We start from the raw sequence: 20799 nt of genomic DNA, 5'->3' as shown, positions 1-20799 counted from the left end.
GCAGCAGAGAACAGGCATGGGCCCCACGATTGCTGAGGTCCCAATGGGCAACCTCCACATTAGACCGTGTAGCCACTGACCTTGACAAATCCAGACTCATCATGCAATAAGGTCCAGGTTGGATCTGGAGATGCTGTGCTACACTGCACCATTACAGAAAGGTAACACACTGGATAGCTATGTGTGCCCATCACGTCTATACCCACGTGGCTGGTGTGGGGAGGAGTGCTCTGAAATAGCCTGGTCTGGCATGGCGTACACATTTTCATGCAGGTTTCTCTTGTGTTGATTCCCAGGGATAGTGTTTGGGCATTATGGAAAGTCAAAGAAATGGACGTCAACCCTCAGCTGTCCATGTGGCTGGGTAAAGCCTTGTTACTCTGCTGGCACCAAGCAAGTGAAGGAAAGGCCCCAGTAGAGAAGAGGGTGGCATGGCCTCTTCGTGCTCTAATCAAAACCTTTCAGTACCTAGCAAGCCGTAGGGATGGGACGGGGAGAGACAGTCCTCCTTTCTTTACATCTCTCAGGAAGGCAGGGACACATCGAGAGAGAAATGTTGCCCACCAACCCCAGTCCCTCCCAACTGCCCGCCACTCTTCACTGCAGTGGATCTGGGGGGCAGGAGCAAAGGTAGCATGCAGCCAAAGAGGAAAAGACAGAAAATACTGCTGGCAATTGAAAAGGTAACCAAAAATACTGAGCGATTTTTCTTTCTTTATAAAATGTACATAAAGAACATATACCCTTTGAGGTAAAAGTGAAACCAGTTTGTAATTTAACCAGATACATTAACAACAATGACAAAAAATAAATCTACAGTGGGTGTGCTAGTAAAATAAGAGACCAAGTTTTGGCTATATACAATACTTGAGATCGTTAAAATGTAATAATCATTATATATACATTAAATACATACAATTACAGTTATTTATATAATATTTACACACACAAACACACAGATCTTTTCCCTTTGCAGTTGGTAGTGTGCAAGCAGAAGCGCGTCTGATCTTTCCTGAGAAGGTGCTGAGGCTGCTAATTCTTACTCGCAGTAACGTGTGTTTCTTCAATCTCTTTTGTGGTCATTCTGTCAAAAACAATTAAATAGATTTTACAGTTGTGGTTGTTGCAGTGTTCCTGTTTCTTCCCTACGGGTGGAGGATTGCAAACCTCCAACCTGCAGAAGGCGAAGATTTGTAGCATGCAAAGATCCTGGATCCCAAGGAGTCGGTGATTACATTTCTCCAGTTGTCAGCCATGACCTTAGCTGTGAGCAAAACTACATTAGTATTTATTTGTCCAAGCACTTGCCAACATTCAAGTCTCTTTCTCAATGGAAAAAAAAACTACAGAGAATAGAAACGGAAGGAAATTGGTTGCAAGTCACCTCTCATAGGTCCTTGGTAGGCTCCGATAAGGTGACATTCAACCTGACAATGCCATACAAAGAACCAGCTAGGAAAGACCATGTTAGGTGAGGCTACCAGGATGCACGGAGACGCATCTACAGACGAAACGCAAACATAATCGTCCTATTTATGTTTCAGTTTCTTGTCAGGCATCTGACACAGATTTTATAATTAAAGTACTAGGGTTGCTCTCAGTGAGTTACAAAATGGGCCGAGTGACCGGGAGCTCACTGCTGAACTTGGATGGTTTTGGGTGTTTGAGGAGGGGCACAAAGGGAGGAGGCAATTACTCCCCACATGTAGGGTCATTGCATTCTCTGATGACTTGATCAGTTTGTTCTCACTTGAATAGTCTCATTATAACACAACTAATTATCTGAGAGGTATGGGTAAGATGGTATTTTATTAAAGGAAAGTCTTAGGGTCACCACTGAAACCTCTAAAAGTCTTTCTCTCCAGAAGCACTCAGGTGTAATTGGGATGATGTTGTCACCGACTTTGGATGTGGTGTTTTGGGGAGAAAATGCAGCATCCTTCCAATAGTATAAAGCTCATAGTACAAGCTCCCTAATCTGACAGATACAAAGGAAAACTATATTGTATTTTAGTAAGTCACATCAGATGTACAATCCCAAGTATCCTGTATTTCGGTTAATGATAGCTCCTATTTTTTATTGTAGATCCTTTTTAACCCAAAGATACAAAAAGTGTAGCCTGACCGAAAACAGCCAAAAGGGGGACCTGAAGGTGGTCTAGGGGTACAGAGGGAGAGGAGCTTAACACCAGAGAGGGAAGAAAATATGTTTAACATTGCTGGTACAAGAACAAATGATGCTAAACTGGCTGTGAACACATTTATGCTGGCAACAAGAATGGGGGTGGCAAATAGCAAACCTCCCAGCAGCAAAGTTTTGCAACAGCCTTACGGGCAGCATAGAGGGCAAAAATCAAAGGCATCCTCCCTCTTCTACCTTTCAACTGTTTTTAAGATTGATGAATTTGTGAGCAGGGGCATGGTGGGTGGTTGCCAGCAGCAGGAGTGCCCAGCATGACCCTTCCCAGCCCGAGTCCTGCAGAGCACCTTTCCCTGCCCACACCAGCGCGTGCTGGGGCACATTCCCGTGGGATCTACGGGGTGACAACAGGGTCGGGGGTTTAGGGAAAGATGATATAAAACTTTTGAAGACCAAAGGTCCCATGACTGCAGGATTGCATGAGCTGTGGGTTGCTAAGCTCCTTTGCACGAAGAAAAATCGAATGGTTAGTACATGCTGGCTGAACTCGTCCTGTGCTGCTGGGACCGACACTGGCATTGTGGTGGGGCAGCCGTAAATGTGGGAGCACACTCCTGTGGTGTTGCTTTGTTGGGGAAAAAAAAAAATCTGAAATGTAATAATAAGCTTTTTTATAGTTTTTTATAGTTTTATGGGAAAATACAAGAATTAATCCAGATGGCATGCAGTCTCTTTATTAGCATATATAGGCAGAGAGTGCTTATAATACCAAACTGTATCTCTTTTATTGAACTGCTCTAGAAAGCCATTCTTCTGATGGATGACAGTTCTTCTCGGGAAGGAAGAGAGTTTCAATTATCCTTTGATACATGGAAAAACATTACTAGTGAGTAAACCTTCCAAAAATAAAACCAGGTAAGCCTCTTCCACTAACGGTGGAAAAAATATTGGATCATTCTGACTAAACTACTCACTACAAAGGGATTTCACTGACCTTACAAGGCAGTAAAAGAGAAACCAAACTTGAACAAAAAGCTTTTTGTTTTAACTAATTAACTCGGTTTTAAAGTCTGGGGATCCTCATTGCCCCTAAAACTGTTCAAACTAAATGATGCCATTTACACCAGTGAATGCTGTAGAGCATTCAGGTGCTGGGTGTCAAGAAGGAAACGGCTCTGGCACCAGTGGAGGTCGGTACTTGTGCATGGGTCTTGCAGCCATTTGGGGACTGGCAGCTGCAGCTCCATCTCCTTTGCGTGAACCAGCAGTTCCTTTCTGAAATTAAGAGGAAATTTCACATTTCCAAGGATTTCTGTGGGATTTCCCTGGCAGTAGCACACCCTTAGATAATAGTCTCCAAAAACTGGCTGATATGAGATAAGCTCAGTGTAAACATCCTCCACTAGTTAATGCCTTCATCACATAAGCCATTGCCACTTTGATGGGCTCTCAAGGAGCTGCTCCTGCCTTCAAATCGTAATTGTGCATTCGTAGTGTGGTTTGTAATGTGTTTGCCCCCTTTTAGTCTATGCTCTTTTATCCCCCGTTGGGTCCCATCAGGATTCAAGCCTGGCTGGAGCTGGCTGGAGAAGTGGTGGGTTGGTAGCACAGTGAGATCAAAGTACTTTGTAATTGTATGTGGGATTTCACATTCAAATTACATGCTTTGTGAAAGAAATGAACTTGTGTGGCTTCGTTAGAGGCAATGAAAGGGGAGTACTCTCGTAATGCCCTTATTCTCCCAGATCATCCTGAGAAAGAATTGAAGAAAAAATAGGATGTTTATCATGGGGTCTACCTGCCTCTGCCTTGGGAACACCCATCTAACTCCCACAGCCACCTCCACAGAAATCACGGTCGCTGATCCCAACAGCCAAGTGTTGTAGTTGCTGCAAAGTCCACATTTGTACAATTATGTATTTGATGTCCAATTTAAAAATACATCAGAAACATTACTAGATTGGATACCCAAGAACCGAATCATAGCGTTTAGCCAATTTCATAGAAGAGCCACCAGTTCAAACTCCCTTTGTCTGATTGTCAGTCCAAAAATTTTACAAATACTACATTCATTTTCACGCAAAAATGAAAAAGGGAAAAAAAAAAAGAAAACAAGACTACGAAATACATATCTCAGTTTGTACTTCATACTCATGGCCCAGACGAAGTAAAATCCCATTGCCTTTTCAGTGGCTTACATTAGGAATGTAGAGGAAGATAACACTACTCCTAAATCAACATCTGAAAGAGAAAAACAGCTTTTCTTAGCACCTTTTTCTGCATCCAAGCAGAATAAAACTGAAATAGGCATGGGAAATAAATTTCGTTTCGCACAAAGACCTGGGCTTTTCAGGAGAAACAGATTATCCTGCTTCGAAAGAAGACGACTGGTCTTTGGCTGTCAATCGAAAAAAGCCTTCATCAAATATTCAACGTGGTTCTCAACCAAGGGAAAGACAAATCAAAATACAAAGAGGAAATACAGATTTCAGTTTGCAGTCTTAGCTTAGGATCTAAACAAGCAAGCACGATCTCCATTTCATTATCTTCAGGCTGTCTTCATCACAGCTGCCTGAGCATGAGAGGACATTGCAGGGCGCTTTCCAAATCCTCCCTTCCCACAGAGTCCCCCAGCACGCTGCCGCCATCAGCCCTGTGGCCCAAGCTCTGCCCGGCGCTTTGAAGATGCTTCTCCTGGCCTGTACTGATCAATGGGGATCCAAATTTCAGTTTACTTTGAGTCTATTTTTGAAAGAGATAAATTCGAGGGAAAAACAGGAAAATATTTTAAACGAAATGGAATGCTTCACGTTTTACTTCAAAATGATTGACAGATGGCCACTCTTTTTTTTCCGTACTCCCTGTTTCATCTGCTCAGGACAGTGAAATTAAGTGTCATAAAATACAGCAGAACAAGGTCTGTCATCAGCTTAGCGTGGCAAAGTGAGAGCGTGCGTGCCTGTCCCCGAGCAGCGGGGACCTCGTGCAGTGCCCGCTGCGGCTCCAGCCCAGCTCCAGCCAGGAGCATTGCTGCAGCTGTTGCTCAAACTAGAAAATGAGCAAAAAAGGAGCTGCCCAGATCACACGATGGTCAGAGATAGAATAAGAAACGTAACAGGAGAGTCTGCTGCAAAAAACCCCACACATCCACTTCTGGCAGGACGATCCCGCAGTTCTGTGCCTTTCACAAGAGATCAGTGGGAGGATACATGTGAAGATTTGGTTCCACAGATCCTGAATTATGAGACACACCAACCTCCTAAGCAAAAATCTGCATCAAGGTCTCACCATACCTGACCTGGTCCTCCATCCACAATTAAAATCCAGTGCTCGCCAGTGGGAAATTTGCTTTTTTTTTTTAAGGGTGTCAAACCTCACAGTCCATCCAGACTCTGAGTTCCAACCATCTTCCAAGCTGCCTTCCCACCACGGTGTGGGGAATTACAGACAGCACAAACTGCCTACGAACCAGGGAGCCGGCAGCATCCTCAGACAGCTCCAGCCCCCGAGCATCACCAGTATGGACCATTATATCTTCAGACAACACCAGCAGACCAGGGGAAAAAACCAAGCCATCCCAGTTACACCCATCTGGGGTGCATGGGCACATTGATCAACAAACACACGTACCACTTGGCATACCTTACCTGGAAAGAGGCTTTATTGAACATAGCTGTAAAATTATCTCTTCAGTTGAATTACTGAATTTGCACAAACATTTGTCTACAGAATAAAAAAAATCAAGCCTTGTCATTGTTTTACTGCATCTCGTTGTGCTTTTTATACTCATATTTGCAAATATTATGCTCTTTTGTTTGTTTGTTTGTTTTCATGTTTGTATCCCAATTACTTGCATATCAGTTTTTTTTAATCCTAGGGTGTCGAGAGAACGCAGAATAATAATAATAATTATAATAATTATAATAATAATACTCTTCTTTAGACAAAAGTCTTTTTTTTTTTAAATGAAGTTAAAAGCTGAGATAATTTAAGGAAAAAGGTCTTCAAATTGTCATAACCAACTGGAAGGGAACTTTACAATGCAGTGGAAAACCGGCTGGCTAACGGTACGTGTTCGGGTAGCTCAAAACCATTTGTAGAGCTTTTATTTTTTTGTTGTAAAAGTGGATTTTTTTAAATTTCGCTACAATAACAAAATAATCTTTCGCAATCTGCACAGAGTCTGGCTCCAGGTCGGAGGCACTGCACCCTCGGTGCTTCGCTGGCGCCAGGTTTGCAGAGAGCTCTGCAGTTTGCTTGGTGTCTCGGTACGCGCTGCCGTCCCCCACGCACGCCTCCCGTCCCGCTAACGCTGGGGCCGACTGCCTTGCGAATGGAGGTTAGAGTAAGAAAATCACTTCTGTGTTTTACCACCTTCTGCGCTAAGTGTATCTTAACAACCTTTTCCTCTGGTTGACCCACTTGATAACCTGAAAAAACAACAACAACAAAAAAGAGTGCTGCTCCCATTTCCAGGACCAACGGAAGCTATTTTCTAATGGATAATAAGCTGAAAGGCCATGGCTGTCTGGAAGGTTAAACAACAAATATTTCATCCGAAAGGGCTTACGCAGCAGCTTAGGTCCATCCATCTCCAGAAGCGGCTTCGTCTCCTTGCCTGCAGTCTGCACACCCAGGCTCCGTAGTTTGTTTAGAAAATAGTTTGCACAAACCACATTTTAGCAGTGCAAGCTTCTGTGTTGAAATTATTATTATTATTTTATTTTTCTATTTTTTTTAAATCAGGCTTGTTTCATTGAAGGCACTTGGTTTCCATGGCAATTTATAAAAGACGGTGGTTTGGTTTCTTCACTTCATTAGAACAGATGACTTAGTTGGGGAGGGGAGAGGGGTGTTCGAGTGGCCGCAAGCAAACTCCGATAAGCCTGTGTAATATGTAAGCCCAGGTCGCACATCCTGGATAGTAATGCATGCAAAAGGAGACAGCATACAGTTATCAAGCATAGCCATGAGAAATGAAACATAAATGTCTTAAAACAGCTCTGATTTAGGGTTATTCTCTAGGGGAGGTGACAGCCAAAGTAGAAAGGGCCTACATTTATTTAACTCTATACTAAAAACCTTCTTGAAGGGAAAATGAATGCCAGCTCTTCACATACCCTGTTTACAGTGAGGTGTTTCTCTCTCTCTCTCTCTCTCTCTGTTTTTGTTTTTATTTCCTCTCTCTCTCCTTCCTTTTTTTTTTTTTTTGGCAGGCCATTAGGTTTCCATGGTAACAAGCAAACTATTCATTTGAAACAAAACCAGCCATGACTTTGTGCTTTGACAAGGGTTTCTATAGCTCTTTTCCGAGAGTTCAACCAGATGATGCTGTATTCATTATTGACCACAAAAGCACCTGAAGGTCTCTTCCTTACTTAGGCCAGATCTCATTCTCACGCGTGGTTCATAGTGAGTTACACTCCTGTGATGCCTTTTATGTCCCCAGTGCTTTTTAATTTTTTTTTATTTATTTATGTATTTATTTAACTTTTGAGTCAGTCAGTGGAGGAATCTTTGGTAGTTTGTTTTTAAATGTCCATTTTACAAAGACTCTTTCTTCATGCCAGTGCCTGGTGAATCTTTTGTAGCCTCTGCCAGGATAAGGTCACCTCTGATGACTTAAGACAGACATGAGGATGATAACTGGGATAAGTCGTATATGCGCTAATGTCCCAACAGCACCTGATCGTAAATCTACAAAAAGGGGTGAAAAAGGTAGAATTAAAGAGCTGCCCAGACACAGTCAGCATTGCTACAAGGCTTAGAAGAAAAAAGGGCTCAGCCACCATAACCTGTCCTGCACACCAAGGCGGGGGCAGCCGGGGAGGACAACGGGGTGGTGCTCACCCAGGCTGTCTCCGCTTGTCACACCGAGAGCCACCGACCCCCCGGCAGAGCCCTGGTCTCTGTAGGGACAGCACTCTGCAGCATCACCTCCTACAAAGAGGGGAGGAGAATGCCGCTCGCCAACTGAAAGAGGCAGGAGACGCTGGGATAAAAAACAACCTGGCTGTGTAGTTCAGGTCTGTATTGTAACACGCACATAGGGGTGGAGGGATGAAACAAGGTCCTCAGGGAATCACAACACTGCTATTCATTAATTTCACATTGTTTGGACCTCCTGAACATTTTTTTAATGTTGCTTTATCTGTCTGCCCATCTCAAATCACAGCTGCCCAGCCCAGCCCCACCGTGGAGTGCAGCCCACTGCTCTCGCCTCTGCCTAATGCCCATCAGCCTTTCACTGCCTCTCTGCTAAACCAGCATTCTCCCATCTGAACAAAGACATTTTGACTCCAGAGCTTGCTTCCAAGGAAAATGTTTCACTTTAAGCGTCTCCAACTGAACCAAACAATATATTGTTCTCCTGGAGCAAATCCATTTCAGAAGGTGTCTCAAATTTATAACCATGAGAAGCAATTTGCTCTCCCCCACGTGTGGAAGAGCCACTTACTGTTGGCCGGTTGGTCTGATTTCATACACTCTCCTTCCACAATTGATACATCATCAATAGCAATATCACCTTCGATGCCAGGGCCCCGGATCCCTTCAAATATGAGCTGTAAAAAAATAAAGAAGCAGCAGATCAGAGGGTGACGAATAGAAAACATTCAGCTGCATTTTGCATGGCATTAAACTACATTAATGGGCTTGGAATAATTTACAAACACTTTCCATGATGCAAAAAAACGCAACCAAGTTCACATGTACTTGTAAGGTGAACACAGGGGATGTGTGAGCCATGGAGGCTTTTACTATCCAGAATGGGCTGAAAAATATCAGAGCGGCCAGTCATCTGCCTACTTGTCTACCTGGTGTCTCCAGGTCAGCTTCGCCACTATGCTACCTGTAATGTGTGTACTCATGTAAGTATGATATTCCCGGAGCAAAGAACAGGATTCAGTGAAGGAAAAGATTTAAAGAGATTTGAGGTGTTTTTCCCAAAAGCTCCTGCCACCTGAAGCGAGTGGCAGAGCAAAGCTTGAACAGCATCTGTGATGTGTTGAAGGACTGAGCATCCACTCGACCACAGACTGCATGAAAACACGCAGAAGCCAGAAAAACTCCACAGTAAAATGAGGTTTCTGGCTCTTGAAGGTGGCCCAACCAGTCCCTCCCACCCCATCTCCCACACTGGGCTCCTTCATCTGCACCCCGGTGGCACTTCCCTGCAGGCAGGAGGAGGACAGGAGCTGCCCCCCTGCAACCTTCCCCTGGCCCATGAAAGCTTGGGAGAAACCTCTCGGCAGCCAGGCTGGTGTCCCTTCACCCATAACGCAAAGCTATACTTATGTCAAGGGGTCAGGAAGGGACTACCTTTGATTCAGATCCCCTGAGGTCCCACAGTGATCTCCTGCGATCATCTCGGTGGATTTTAACCTCCCAGATCTCCTGCTGTGGCAGGAATTGATGACAGTGACAGCCCCGCTTCCCTCCTGCCCCTTTTAGTGGCTCATCATCATGTCCAGAAGCTTTGATCCCTTCTAGGAATGGTTTAATATTTATCAGAGGACATTGTGATGTGTTTTATCACAAAGAGGGTCAGGGTAGAGATTTTATTCCTCTTTAAGGCTTTAAACTCTGCTAAATGGACGCCTGTGATTTCAAGGTCCTATTAATCACTTTCTGTCAAATATTCCTAGTCTGAAACCCCAACTGCTACAGCTGGGAGAGGAAATGGTGCCTGTATGGACACGGGTGGCTTGTTGCAAGGTCAGTAATATTATTTGCCGTAATGTTCGTTATTAGCTACGGATTACTATTGTACTAAAGAAACAAAGTTATCTGCTCTCCTTCCCCAACCCCGATGTGATGCTGTCCTGCCATACTGCTGCTTAATTAGCTTTTCAGAAGAGTGGACTCATTCTGCGTTGCGAGAAATTTATTCACTAGAAAACTTCAAAGCCTTTCTAAAGAGTTGGAGGAATTATGTAAGGAATGTATTTCCCAAGCAGCACCATTTGCACAGTTATCTCTCCTTTCCCTTCCCCTCCCTGCCCCCCCGCCCCCCAAAGTCCTTTGAAATATTTTTGGTTAACTTAGACGACAAGTTTTTTAACTTTAGTCTACAACAATAAATGCATGAAATTCAATGAATTTTATAAGGGCGTGCTGTGGCACTAATGGAGACATTAACTCTTGGTGGTAGAGTCAATTGAAAAAAAAAAATTAATTCTATCTGGAGCAAAATACTTAAATTACACTTCATAATGATCTAACTGCAGCCGGGAGATGTCTGGGGCACTCGGATGGGCTCTCTCTGTTGTCACTGACTTCAGCAGGACACAGATCCGAGCCGCTTCTTTTGGCAGCTTCCAACATTTCTTTGCTCCTTAATACAGTTCAACCAGAGCTGCTCATTTGAAATTAATACCTTCCATTATAAATGATGAGTAAACACTCAGGGCAGTGGAAGACGACCCTGTAGATCACAGGGGTCCAGCAGCTAGTCCAGCTGCACGCGCATCACCCAAAGACCACATCACAACGGTGCACGATGCCACCAGACGTTGCATTGCACAGGCAATTCTCCGCTCTGCCTTTCCACGGAGGGCACGTCCCTCGACCTTGGCCACAGACACATCTCGTCCTTTTGCTAAGCTGAGCGTCCCCAGCAGGTGCCTGACCCTGCAGCAGTAAGCTGGCAACACGAAGGTATGTATTTACAGCCTGCCTGTTGTGTCCTAAGCCAGGCGGCAAGGTCTGTGCTGGGAGCACTAAATAAACGTGAAAGCTGTGCATTTGGGGCAGGAGACTCCATCGGTATTTTATTGAAGCGCAACGCTGTAGGTTAATTACTATAACAAGGTGGATATTAATACAACAGGGAACTGTAATTGGGAAAACAGTAAGTTTTTCCACAATTTACCCTGTTGTCTGAAAACAATGTCTCAAGTAATTATCCCTCTGACAATTTTTCGACTCTACCTCTGATGATGGGAAGTATTCAGCTTGAGAGGAAAGTGTCTTCTCCCTCAAAGTACAGCTTGCCCTCCTGCTCCTTGGCAGCAGGCATATAACCAGTCAATGGAGTATAAAGTCAAATCTTTCCTGATAATGAAAAACACTGTTTCCAGACAAAAGGACTCTATACAAATACAACGGCCAGTATTTAATTAAAATCTGCATTTGGCAGTGCGTTTTATGGGCCCCTGAGGCAGGTTGCCATTAGCCAGTTTGGCCACATGCTCAGAACAAATCACCGCAGATGAGTGTTGGCAAGGCACGGAGCACAATCCAGCCTGCAGTTCCAGCGATTTGCAGGAGGTGCCAGATGATCAGAATCCCCTATCAGTATCCTGCAAAACCTATTATCTGCATGTCCATGACTTTACAAAGCTGTTGTTAAAAATACTGCATTTAGCTGAAGAATAGAGGGGCTTACGCGTGCAGCAAAGGCCACTCTGCTCTCTTAACAGGGGAAATGGAAATAAGCCCCAATAGTGCCTCCAGAGTTATCGCGAGTGTCTCCGAGGAATTCAGCTCATGCTTCTTCAACAGGATTTCAGATAGATTTTACCTTCCAGGCCAGTCTCATAATAAGAAGTAGAGAGGAGCCTCATGAACGTCCCCAGCCGGACAGCATGATGGCAAGGGTGTAAGCCCCTTATACTCGCTGTAAGGGGCTGAAAATCTCAGTGGTCCAGCAGGGTCATTTACTTGAGGGCAGATCAGTCCCTCAATGCAAAAAAACCCTGCTTTGCAAAAAAACATCTTTGACACAAGAAGGTGTCAAGGAAAGTGTAGCTGAAGGCAGTGGCAGTACTCCTACTCAAATCTGAACTAAAATTGACACCTCCCTAGATGCCAGCATGCAATGTATCACTTCTATGTGCTCTCTTTTTTGTGTTTATTCTTTAAAAATACTTAATAAGTGAATATCTTACTGAGATAGCTTTTATGCAATATTTTTTCTGATTCAAAGCACTGTAGTCCTCTCAGCTCTTCACGACAGAAGCTTTGTTATATATCATGGGGACTGGGAAAGTATAAAACAAAACTGGGCTGCACTTCTAGTCCTATAAATTAACCTATAAAAAGTTTTAATTTCTGTGTCAGTGTACTCTTTTACTGCGAAGATTCACTTCAATTCACTCTCCTTAAATTTAACTGGGAGGTTTATATTCTTTCCTACTTAGACTCCTAAATGGAAAATAAAGTTTGCTTGATGCAAGAGCTGCTAAAAAAGTAATTTAAGGTTCCAACCACTTTGACATTTATTTGTTATATTTGTGCAGAGCTTCATGGCTTTACATTCATTTTATGCTGAAGCCTTCAAACACAACAATGTAAAAGGTGAAAAATAGCCAAGTAGAGGAGCTTCCATTTTGTGTACCAGCTAGTGGCACCAGTGAATATGGTTTTAAAGCAATGCGAGTTGAGGTGCACCAGTAGCAGAAGTGACCCCTGCAACATTTCTGAAAGCAATGGGGCCCCGTGCAAGGGGCGATGCTCAGACTCCACAGTGAAAGCAGCAACCCGGGTACCAGGTGCTGCTGGCTGTGGCCGCCGGCTGCTCTGCCGATGCCTCACCCTGGCTGACCCCGTGCAAGGCAGACACCCCAGCTTGCCCTTCACCCAAACCCATGCCTTCCTCCCCATGCTGATGAGGTGACCCCAGGTTTGCACCCCATCACCCTCCTCCACTCCTCTTCATTGCTGGTGCCAAATCCTTTGCCTTTCTCTCACCAGAGCGGATGTTCTCGTCCTTCCCCTGCTTCTGCTAAGGCCCAGCCCAGGTCTCAGGAATCCCTCTCAGACACAATTGCAATTACGTCAGTTTTAGCTTCCCCAGCCATCCCTTCTCTCCCTTTACCAACCCATTTATTATGTTCAGATACTAAATAATTTTTCTCTCCTTCACTGTTCAGACTTCTTGGATTTATCCTGACTTCACCAATGCAAAACTCACCCACTCTGATTAGCTCCCTTGTACTTGGCCCCATGCTCTAAGTGTATTTCAACACTCATATCCCTCTTCTCTACACTCTTCCTCCCCACTTTTGCCACTTTGTTCCACTCAAACATCATGTAATGCTATACTTCACATATCCCTCTCCTTCAATTTCCCTCCCATTTCCCCTAATGCAATGCTTCTGTGATCGCATATGCCAAATAATTTCTCTTCTGTCATTGCCCTTCATGCATGGAAATAAAAACAAAGGGTAAGGATCAATAACTATCCATAAAGTGAATCCCAATCTGCCTGTTTAAGATAGCAGTTTTGACTTGCACTAAATGACTCTTTTTCCCAAAAGCCATCATCTCCCTCAGGGGACCTGGAGGTTACAGAGCGGGGACAGAGGAGCCTGGAGAACATTGCACTGTGGGGCACAGCGTGTGACTCCCATCTTCCATGACGATACTCCCAGCCTCAAACACACGAGGGCCTGATTGCAGCAGCTGCCTGTTTGGGTCTGTTCCAGTTACAAACAGCTCACAGCATGAATGAGAACTGCCAATAATAGACTATCAGCATCTCACTGTCAAACCAGAAATGAAATGTGTGAAAACCTGTCATAACTTGCATGAGCTTAGTGAATGAGGCGTGCAGCTCTGCCGTACCCAGAGCTCCGCGCAGGCAGCACTGCTGCTTTGGTACCTTTCAGCAAAGACTCAGAGATCGCGCCTTTTTCTGCAGAAAATGCATGTAATTCAAGAGACCTCTAACACAGTCACTACACCATGAACCTTAAATATTTTTTCACAGGAGGTAATTTTGTATTCCAGTTGCTAATCTGAAATAAAAAGACATTTTATATCGGCCAACAGCATCTTCTGAAAACTGAAAGACATTTTGTCTTCAAGCAAATAGCTGCTGTTCTGCCATTAAAGTGTGCATTATTAAGCTCTATGGTGCTCACCTATTTACAGCAAGGAGAGCAATGATCTGTCCATAAGGCAGCTTTCAGAGCTGAAATGAAGCTGTGAAATCCCGTGTCAGAAGGAAAGGGTCAGCGTACACAGGCCCCCCCTCCGAAAATCGAATGCTCCCGTTCCCAGTGTGCGATGCACAAGCCATTACCTGAAATGAAGTCGGGGGGTTTATATTAACGCGGGCTTGGTTCCAGTGCTGTCCCTTATTTCCACTTGAAGACCACAACGGGTTCTCTATTGCGGTCTGACCTTTCAACCGCAGGTAAACATTCAAGCTTCCTAGAAGAGAGGTGGAGAACTGGAATTGGTTAGGCTCTCTGATGGAGCAGAGATGCTGGGCTGGGTACAGCAGCTATCCCCTGCTCACCCCCCTTCCCATTTTGCGTGGGCCTCTGCTAGCTCTGAGTAGATGTGGAGAGCTTCTTGTCCTATATTTGAAAACTTGAAAACTTAGAAACACCATGAACTGGTGATGTGAATTCACAGCAGAGGCAAACTGAGCGTGCAGGGAGCGTGCTCCCCCGTTGCGGGCAGGGCAGTTGCACCCATTGCTCCCCGCAGCTCAGGAAGGACACGAGGCTTCCCAGGGTGAGATGGATAAAAGAGTTTTCTATGCTTTAGTGCAAATGAGGCATTTATAACCTCCTAACCCAAGGATAAATAAGCAACTTGGTTGCCTTATGCTTAGCTCTCGCTTATAAAGACTGTCCAACTTCTAATGGAGTGCCATAGAGCCTGGCAAATCTATCTCAGAGATAGATGTGATGCCCTTACTACTACTAAGGAGTATCTTTGAAGGACAGCACAATCCTCTAGTTCAAATAACCTTGGAAAAGTTGTCCCTCACTGTGAAGAAAAACCCCACAGCCCTGGGTCTTTCCCCAACAACAACCATTAAGTTACTGGTTCCAGCACAGACATTATTTGCAACAGGTAACAGATTGTCTGCATTTTCCAGCTCTTCTCTCCCACTAACACCCCTGCCTCAGACCACGAACAGAAGCCAGACTGTCTCCGTGCACCAAGAGACAGCAAATGCATCGACTTCATTTAGCAGGGTTCAGTAATTCACATAGTTTGGAAATTTTGTCCCTTCTTGCTCACTGCTGTTATCTAGAGAGACGTGGGGCAGTGGTGCCTCTTTATACTATGTAAATCATTGCATTTGCCTTCATTGGAGAAAGTTCAGACAGTCAAGTTCACGCAAGACCACTTTTTTTAGGGAGTTTGGAATGGCAGCTGGGAAGCTCACACAAATTATATTTGCAATGAAACCTCTCAGATCTGAGGCAGCTGCACAGTGACTCAGCTCCTGCTAATAAAAAGTTCTTATTTCTAGCAACAGAAAAACTCAGTGCCTTGAAAAACATAAGGCTAAACGTGTAATGGAGCAGCAAATATTCTCATCACGGCTATTTCACCAGGGTGCCCAGAATGAGGCCATACATCTTCTTTGAAAGAGGTGGGGGAAGCGATGCTCGCCAGAGCGACTGGGCGGCACCGTGTCTCCCACCTGCCTCCCACTGCAGTATTTTATTTTTCAGATGCAGGGGAGGGTGCAGAAGCAGCACAAAGGAATCACGGCTTTTAACAAGGATAGTCTGTCTCTGCCTACACACACGCTACTGGGTAAAACAAAAAGACCTGAAACAGAAAGGGCTTGCAAGAAGGGAAATGCTCAGGAGGGTTCCCTGGAGCAGCCCTGCAGCCCAGCCCAGTAACACGTCGCAGGGCTGCTCACAGCAAGCGGCTGCTCAGCCTCAGCCCTCTTCCAAACAGCAACAGCAGCTCTTGGGCAAGGTTTATGTTATTCAGCTGAAACAGTTCTCCCTTCCTTCCCATCTGCTTCTCTCCAAGACCTTTTTCGACAACTGTGCTGGGTCTATGGTCTGAAAAAAGGCAGGGTCTTAGACAAGACTACCTAAATTAAAAAAATAGAGTTATATATAATGTTATTTTTCTTAAAGACAAAAATCAATGCCCATATCAAGCAAAGGATGAATAGCTGGCTAATTATTTCACCTGGTTGTGCAGGCTGATAGAGCCCATGCCGCAGGGCTGTTTGGAATAACTGAATAATTTAGGTATTAAAACCATGTAATTCCACCACTGCTGAGGTTACAGAGATTTAAGATTGTTCATTGCATACTCAGCCTCTCTGGGCCACATAACTTCTTCAAATTAATAGCAGGATGATAGCAGTCTTACTTAAAAGATATGCTCAGTTGTTGCCCAGCAGGTTGGTTAGTATGGAGGTACCTGCCTGACCCTCATTGCTAGATATGCACACACACTTGCCTGAAACGTTGCTGAAAACTTAACTAAATGACACCTGCAACAGATGCTTATCCTTGAAATTCTGCCAGTAAGGTTTTGGAAAAGTTACGTGGCCCTCACAAAGCTGGTGCTGTTGGGGAGGATGGGTTGGCTATGGGGTTCACACTGAGGTGTGTCCAGCAAGAATTCATCTACAGATTTCAAACTATTCCAAACTCCAGACAAATGGGTAATGAAGTAACTCTTGAGTAGGAGACAGAAACAGCGGGCAGGAGTAACAACTGCGACTTAAGGAATAAAGTTTACTTTCTGACAGCATCCTGCCAAGAGAGCGCAGGGTGCTCCAGAGACGTCGCCAGCTGCAACACTGGGGTGACATTTTGAGCGCTCATCACTGTGCGAACACCAACAGCTTTCACAGTTTGCTCTGACAGCATGTTTTGCTTCCACTTTTTGTTTTGTGATGGCTCTCTAATGATAAGAAAAATTATTGTTTTTGGAGCACCAATTAGAAATGCCCCGTTTCAGGGTGTGGATGGAAAAATCAGAAATATAGATTGTTTTAAAAGATGGTGACAGCTATAATGGAATTACAGCCTCTTTCTGTCTCAACGTAGAGACACAGTAAGGACAGTGATTTCATTTTCTTGCTCCCCAACAATGCTTATTGTTTTGGCTGGGGCAGAGTTTATTTTCTTCATAGTAGCTGGTATGGGGCTATGTTTTGGATTTGTGCTGAAAACAGTGTTGACAACACAGGGATGTTTTAGTTATTGCTGAGCAGTGCTTACGCAGAGTCAAGGCCTTTTCTGCCTCCCACCCACCCCACCAGCGAGGAGGCTGGGGGGCACAAGGAGCTGGGAGGGGACACGGCCGGGACAGCTGACCCCAACTGACCCCAGGGACATCCCACACCGTATGGCGTCATGCTCAGCATATAGAGCTGGGGGAAGAAGAAGGAAGGGGGGGGACGTTCGGAGCGATGGCGTTTGTCTTCCCAAGTCACTGTTACACGTGACAGAGCCCTGCTTTCCTGGGGATGGCTGAGCACCTGCCTGCCGATGGAAAGTAGGGAATGAATTCCTTGCTTTGCTTTGCTTTGCTTGCATGTGCGGCTTTTGCTTTACCTGTTAAAGTGTCTTTATCTCAGCCTACAAGTCTTCTCGCTTTTACCCTTCAGATTCTCTCCCCCATCCTACCGGGGGGGGACTGAGCGAGGGGCTGGTTGGTGCTTAGTTGCCAGCTGGAGTTAAACCACGACAGCTGCAAATCAAGTAATGAGAATTTCTATTTCTCTTATGCTTTAGGGATAATCTACCTTCTCCTTTTGAAGGATGTGGAGCAAAGCGCATGCACTTTCTCTGGCAGCCGGCACTCTCAGAGTTAGCTCTGTGTGATCTGTCAGGAATTACAATCTGCCTTGTAAGAGCCATCTATTTCAGGTGAAGAAACACTTTATCTTTCTGAATCTAACTGCCACGGCATGGGATGTAGGTCCCTGTTTATCTCATCAGAGCTGTGTTGTAGTGTAAGTGCTAATCTCAGATCTGTGCTCTGCTCTCTGCGAAGACTCCCAAGTACCTCTCCTTATCGCTACCGAAATTTTCAGCCTCTTCTCCAGAGACACCAAAGACCTGAACAGCAGGCACGGAAGCTGAGCTGCACAAACTGGTAGACTTTGTTTTCAACGTAGTGCAGCAGCCATATTCTCAAATTGATGTCACTGGGGTCACTCATTTTTAAGAATGGAGGAGGAAGCATCATTTCCCCTAAGCCTCCAAGACCAGCCCACACCAGCAACAGAGCATCATTCCAGGATGATTTTCCATTTTATTAGGGATCCTTCAAAACCTTATCGGAAATGCAGAAACATTTTGATGAGCACTGAAACTGTTTCAGAAACAAAGTACTTTGCCCCTGAGACATGGGAATAATAACCTGAATACTGCCTGGAAATCTCATGGGTACTGATAACTAGGGAGAATAAAGCAACCCAGTGGAAATGCTGACTTGCAGCACCAATGTCTGCTGAACAATGCTACAGCACTTTGGATGAAAAATCAAAGTTTAATGGCCATGTATCTTCCCTGAACACATTGTCCGCAGGCCCAAGGAAGGAACGGGCTGGAATTTATTTAAGCCAAATTCCCCTGCAAGACACTTGAAATTTTCAGCGAAGTCAGGTCAAGAATCAGCAGCTCAAGGTTATTCAAAAGAGAGAGCCTTCAGCACAGAGATCATATTGAGGTCTCAGTTAGCAGCTCCTATCCTGCTCTTGTGAAGAAATCAATGAGCAGGCAGTGCATATTACAGCCGAGAGCTGCTCCAACTGGCAGCACTCATTCCCAAATGGGGATAAGAAGCACCCTCTACGGCGGTGAAGGGTCAAGGTTTCTAACAGCTTGTCATAAAACAGTCAATCTGTTTTAACAATAAGATTTATCATTATCCACAGGGGATTAATCCTTAACAAAATGGAACTCTTCTGAAAAAAATATTACCAATTAAATATTTCATACACAATCACAGAATCATTGAGGTTGGAGGCACCTCTGGAGATTGTACTGCCCAAACCCCTGCTCAAAGCATGGTAGATTAGAGCAGGTTGCCCAGGACCATGTGCAATCAGATTTTGGATATCTCCAAGGACAGAGACTCCACAACCTCCCTGGGCAAGCTGTTTGATCACCTTCATAGTAAAAAAAAGAATTCTTTTTCTTATGATTAAATAGAATTGCCTCCATTTCAATTTGTGCCCATTGCCTCTTGCCCTGTCCCTGAGCATCTCAGAGCTCCATCTTCTTTACACCCTCCCTTTAGGTATTTATATACACTGGTGAGGCCGCCCCTCGAATGCTGTGCTCAGCACTGGGCCCCTCACCCCAAGGCGGCCATGGAGGGGCTGGAGCGTGGCCAGAGCAGGGCAGCGAGGCTGGGGCAGGGGCTGGAGCCCAAGGCTGGGGAGGAGCGGCTGGGGGAGCTGGGGGGGCTCAGCCTGGAGAAGAGGAGGCTGAGGGGAGCCCTCATCGCTCTCTGCAACTGCCTGAAAGGAGGCTGGAGCCGGGGGGGGTCGGTCTCTTCTCCCCAGGAACAAGCGATGGGACGAGAGGGAACGGCCTCAAGCTGCGCCAGGGCAGGTTTGGGTTGGGTATTAGGAAAAACTTCTTCACCGAAAGGGCTGTCAGGCACTGCCACAGGCTGCCCGGGGCAGTGGTTGAGTCTCCATCCCTGGGGGGATTTAAAACATGGGTAGATGTGGCACTTACGGGCATAGTTTAGTGGTGGTCTTGGCAGTGTTAGGTTAACGGTTGGACTTGATGATCTTAAAGGTCTTTTCCAACCTAAACAGCTCTGTGATTCTATGAAATCCCCCTGAGCCTTCTCTTCTCCAGGCTGAGCAGTCCCAGCTCTCTCAGCCTCTCCGCATATGAGAGGTGCTACAGTCCCTTCAGCATCTTTGTGGCCCTGAGCTGGACTCTCTCCAGTAAGCCCATGTCTCTCTTGTCCTGGGGAACCCAGCACTGGATCTGGCACCTCAGCTGTGTCTCACCAGTGCTGAGCAGAGGGGTAGGACCCCTCCCTCAGCCTGCTGGCCACGTTCTGTCTGATGCAGCCCAGGAGGCCGGTGGTCATCCTTACCACAAGGGTGCATCCTCTGAAACACTGTGTCACAATTAGGTTCGATTTGTCTGGGCAAATCATCGTGTTATAATAACCCCTTTCGTAATCCAAATTAATTTCCAAGACCACAAACCTTTAAAAACTCATTCAAGTAGTTAGCTCATCAATAGGACTATTCATACAGTAATCATGTGCTTAAATCATTGCCATCTTAAAATATTACTCATTAGGTTTTTCTTTTCAATATCCTCATGTGAACAATTTCAGTGATAGAGTTCACATCTGGGGAATCAAATACTAAATATTTGTTGATTTCATAATTTATTTCTTGTATGCATGTTGCATTCTCATGTGTTTCATAACATTTTGTCATTATAAGGAATTAAAATATTGAATTTAGTCGACCTGTATGAGTGTGCATTCAAACACATGGCTGATGTTATTAATTTATTGTCAGTCTGCTCTTTAAAGACAGAATAATAAGTAATTTTGTACAAAGCCATTCAAAAGTAGATAATTTGGAACATTGACTAAAATGATGGTAACTATATTTTTTAACATTGAGGAACAAAAGTGATATCGAGCAATTTTGGTTTTCGACAACTAGGTGTCCACATTGCCATGAACAAATCCTATGTAACGATGATCACTAAACATCATTGTCACCATCTTCACCTGTGGGTCAGCTCCTTCATCAGCCAGAACTATATGTGTTGATTCAAGAAATTACACATAAACAAGGAAGGGTAATCTCAGCAAAAAAGCTAAGGACGCAGACTTGCTGAAAAGGTAGCCTCGGAAAAGAACCAAAGTTGCACCAATGAGAGGTCACTGTTTTGTGGACAGATGTCAGCCTCCATGGCTGTTTTTCTTATACTTTA

The 20799-nt window shown here is 44.8% G+C and overlaps 1 protein-coding gene across 1 annotated transcript in view; it reads right to left on the bottom strand.

The window, feature by feature from the left end:
• Nucleotides 1-694: 694 nt before the first annotated feature.
• MDGA2 (MAM domain containing glycosylphosphatidylinositol anchor 2) overlaps nucleotides 695-20799 on the bottom strand; it is a 388481-nt gene continuing 368376 nt past the window's right edge. Inside the window, exons 15-17 of the mRNA XM_087746923.1 lie at nucleotides 14169-14299; nucleotides 8598-8703; nucleotides 695-7837 (exon numbers count right to left, since the gene is read on the bottom strand). Coding sequence (XP_087603049.1) covers nucleotides 7749-7837; nucleotides 8598-8703; nucleotides 14169-14299 — 326 coding nt within the window. The 3' untranslated portion in view covers nucleotides 695-7748. The remainder of the gene's footprint in view (nucleotides 7838-8597; nucleotides 8704-14168; nucleotides 14300-20799) is intronic.

Source organism: Nipponia nippon, unplaced genomic scaffold (assembly GCF_047370975.1).
Source record: "Nipponia nippon isolate SJK-2023a ecotype South Korea unplaced genomic scaffold, ASM4737097v1 scaffold_11, whole genome shotgun sequence".
NCBI lineage: Eukaryota > Metazoa > Chordata > Aves > Pelecaniformes > Threskiornithidae > Nipponia > Nipponia nippon.
Note: the sequence above shows the minus strand (reverse complement) of the source record. Positions and strands in the feature narration are given on the sequence as shown.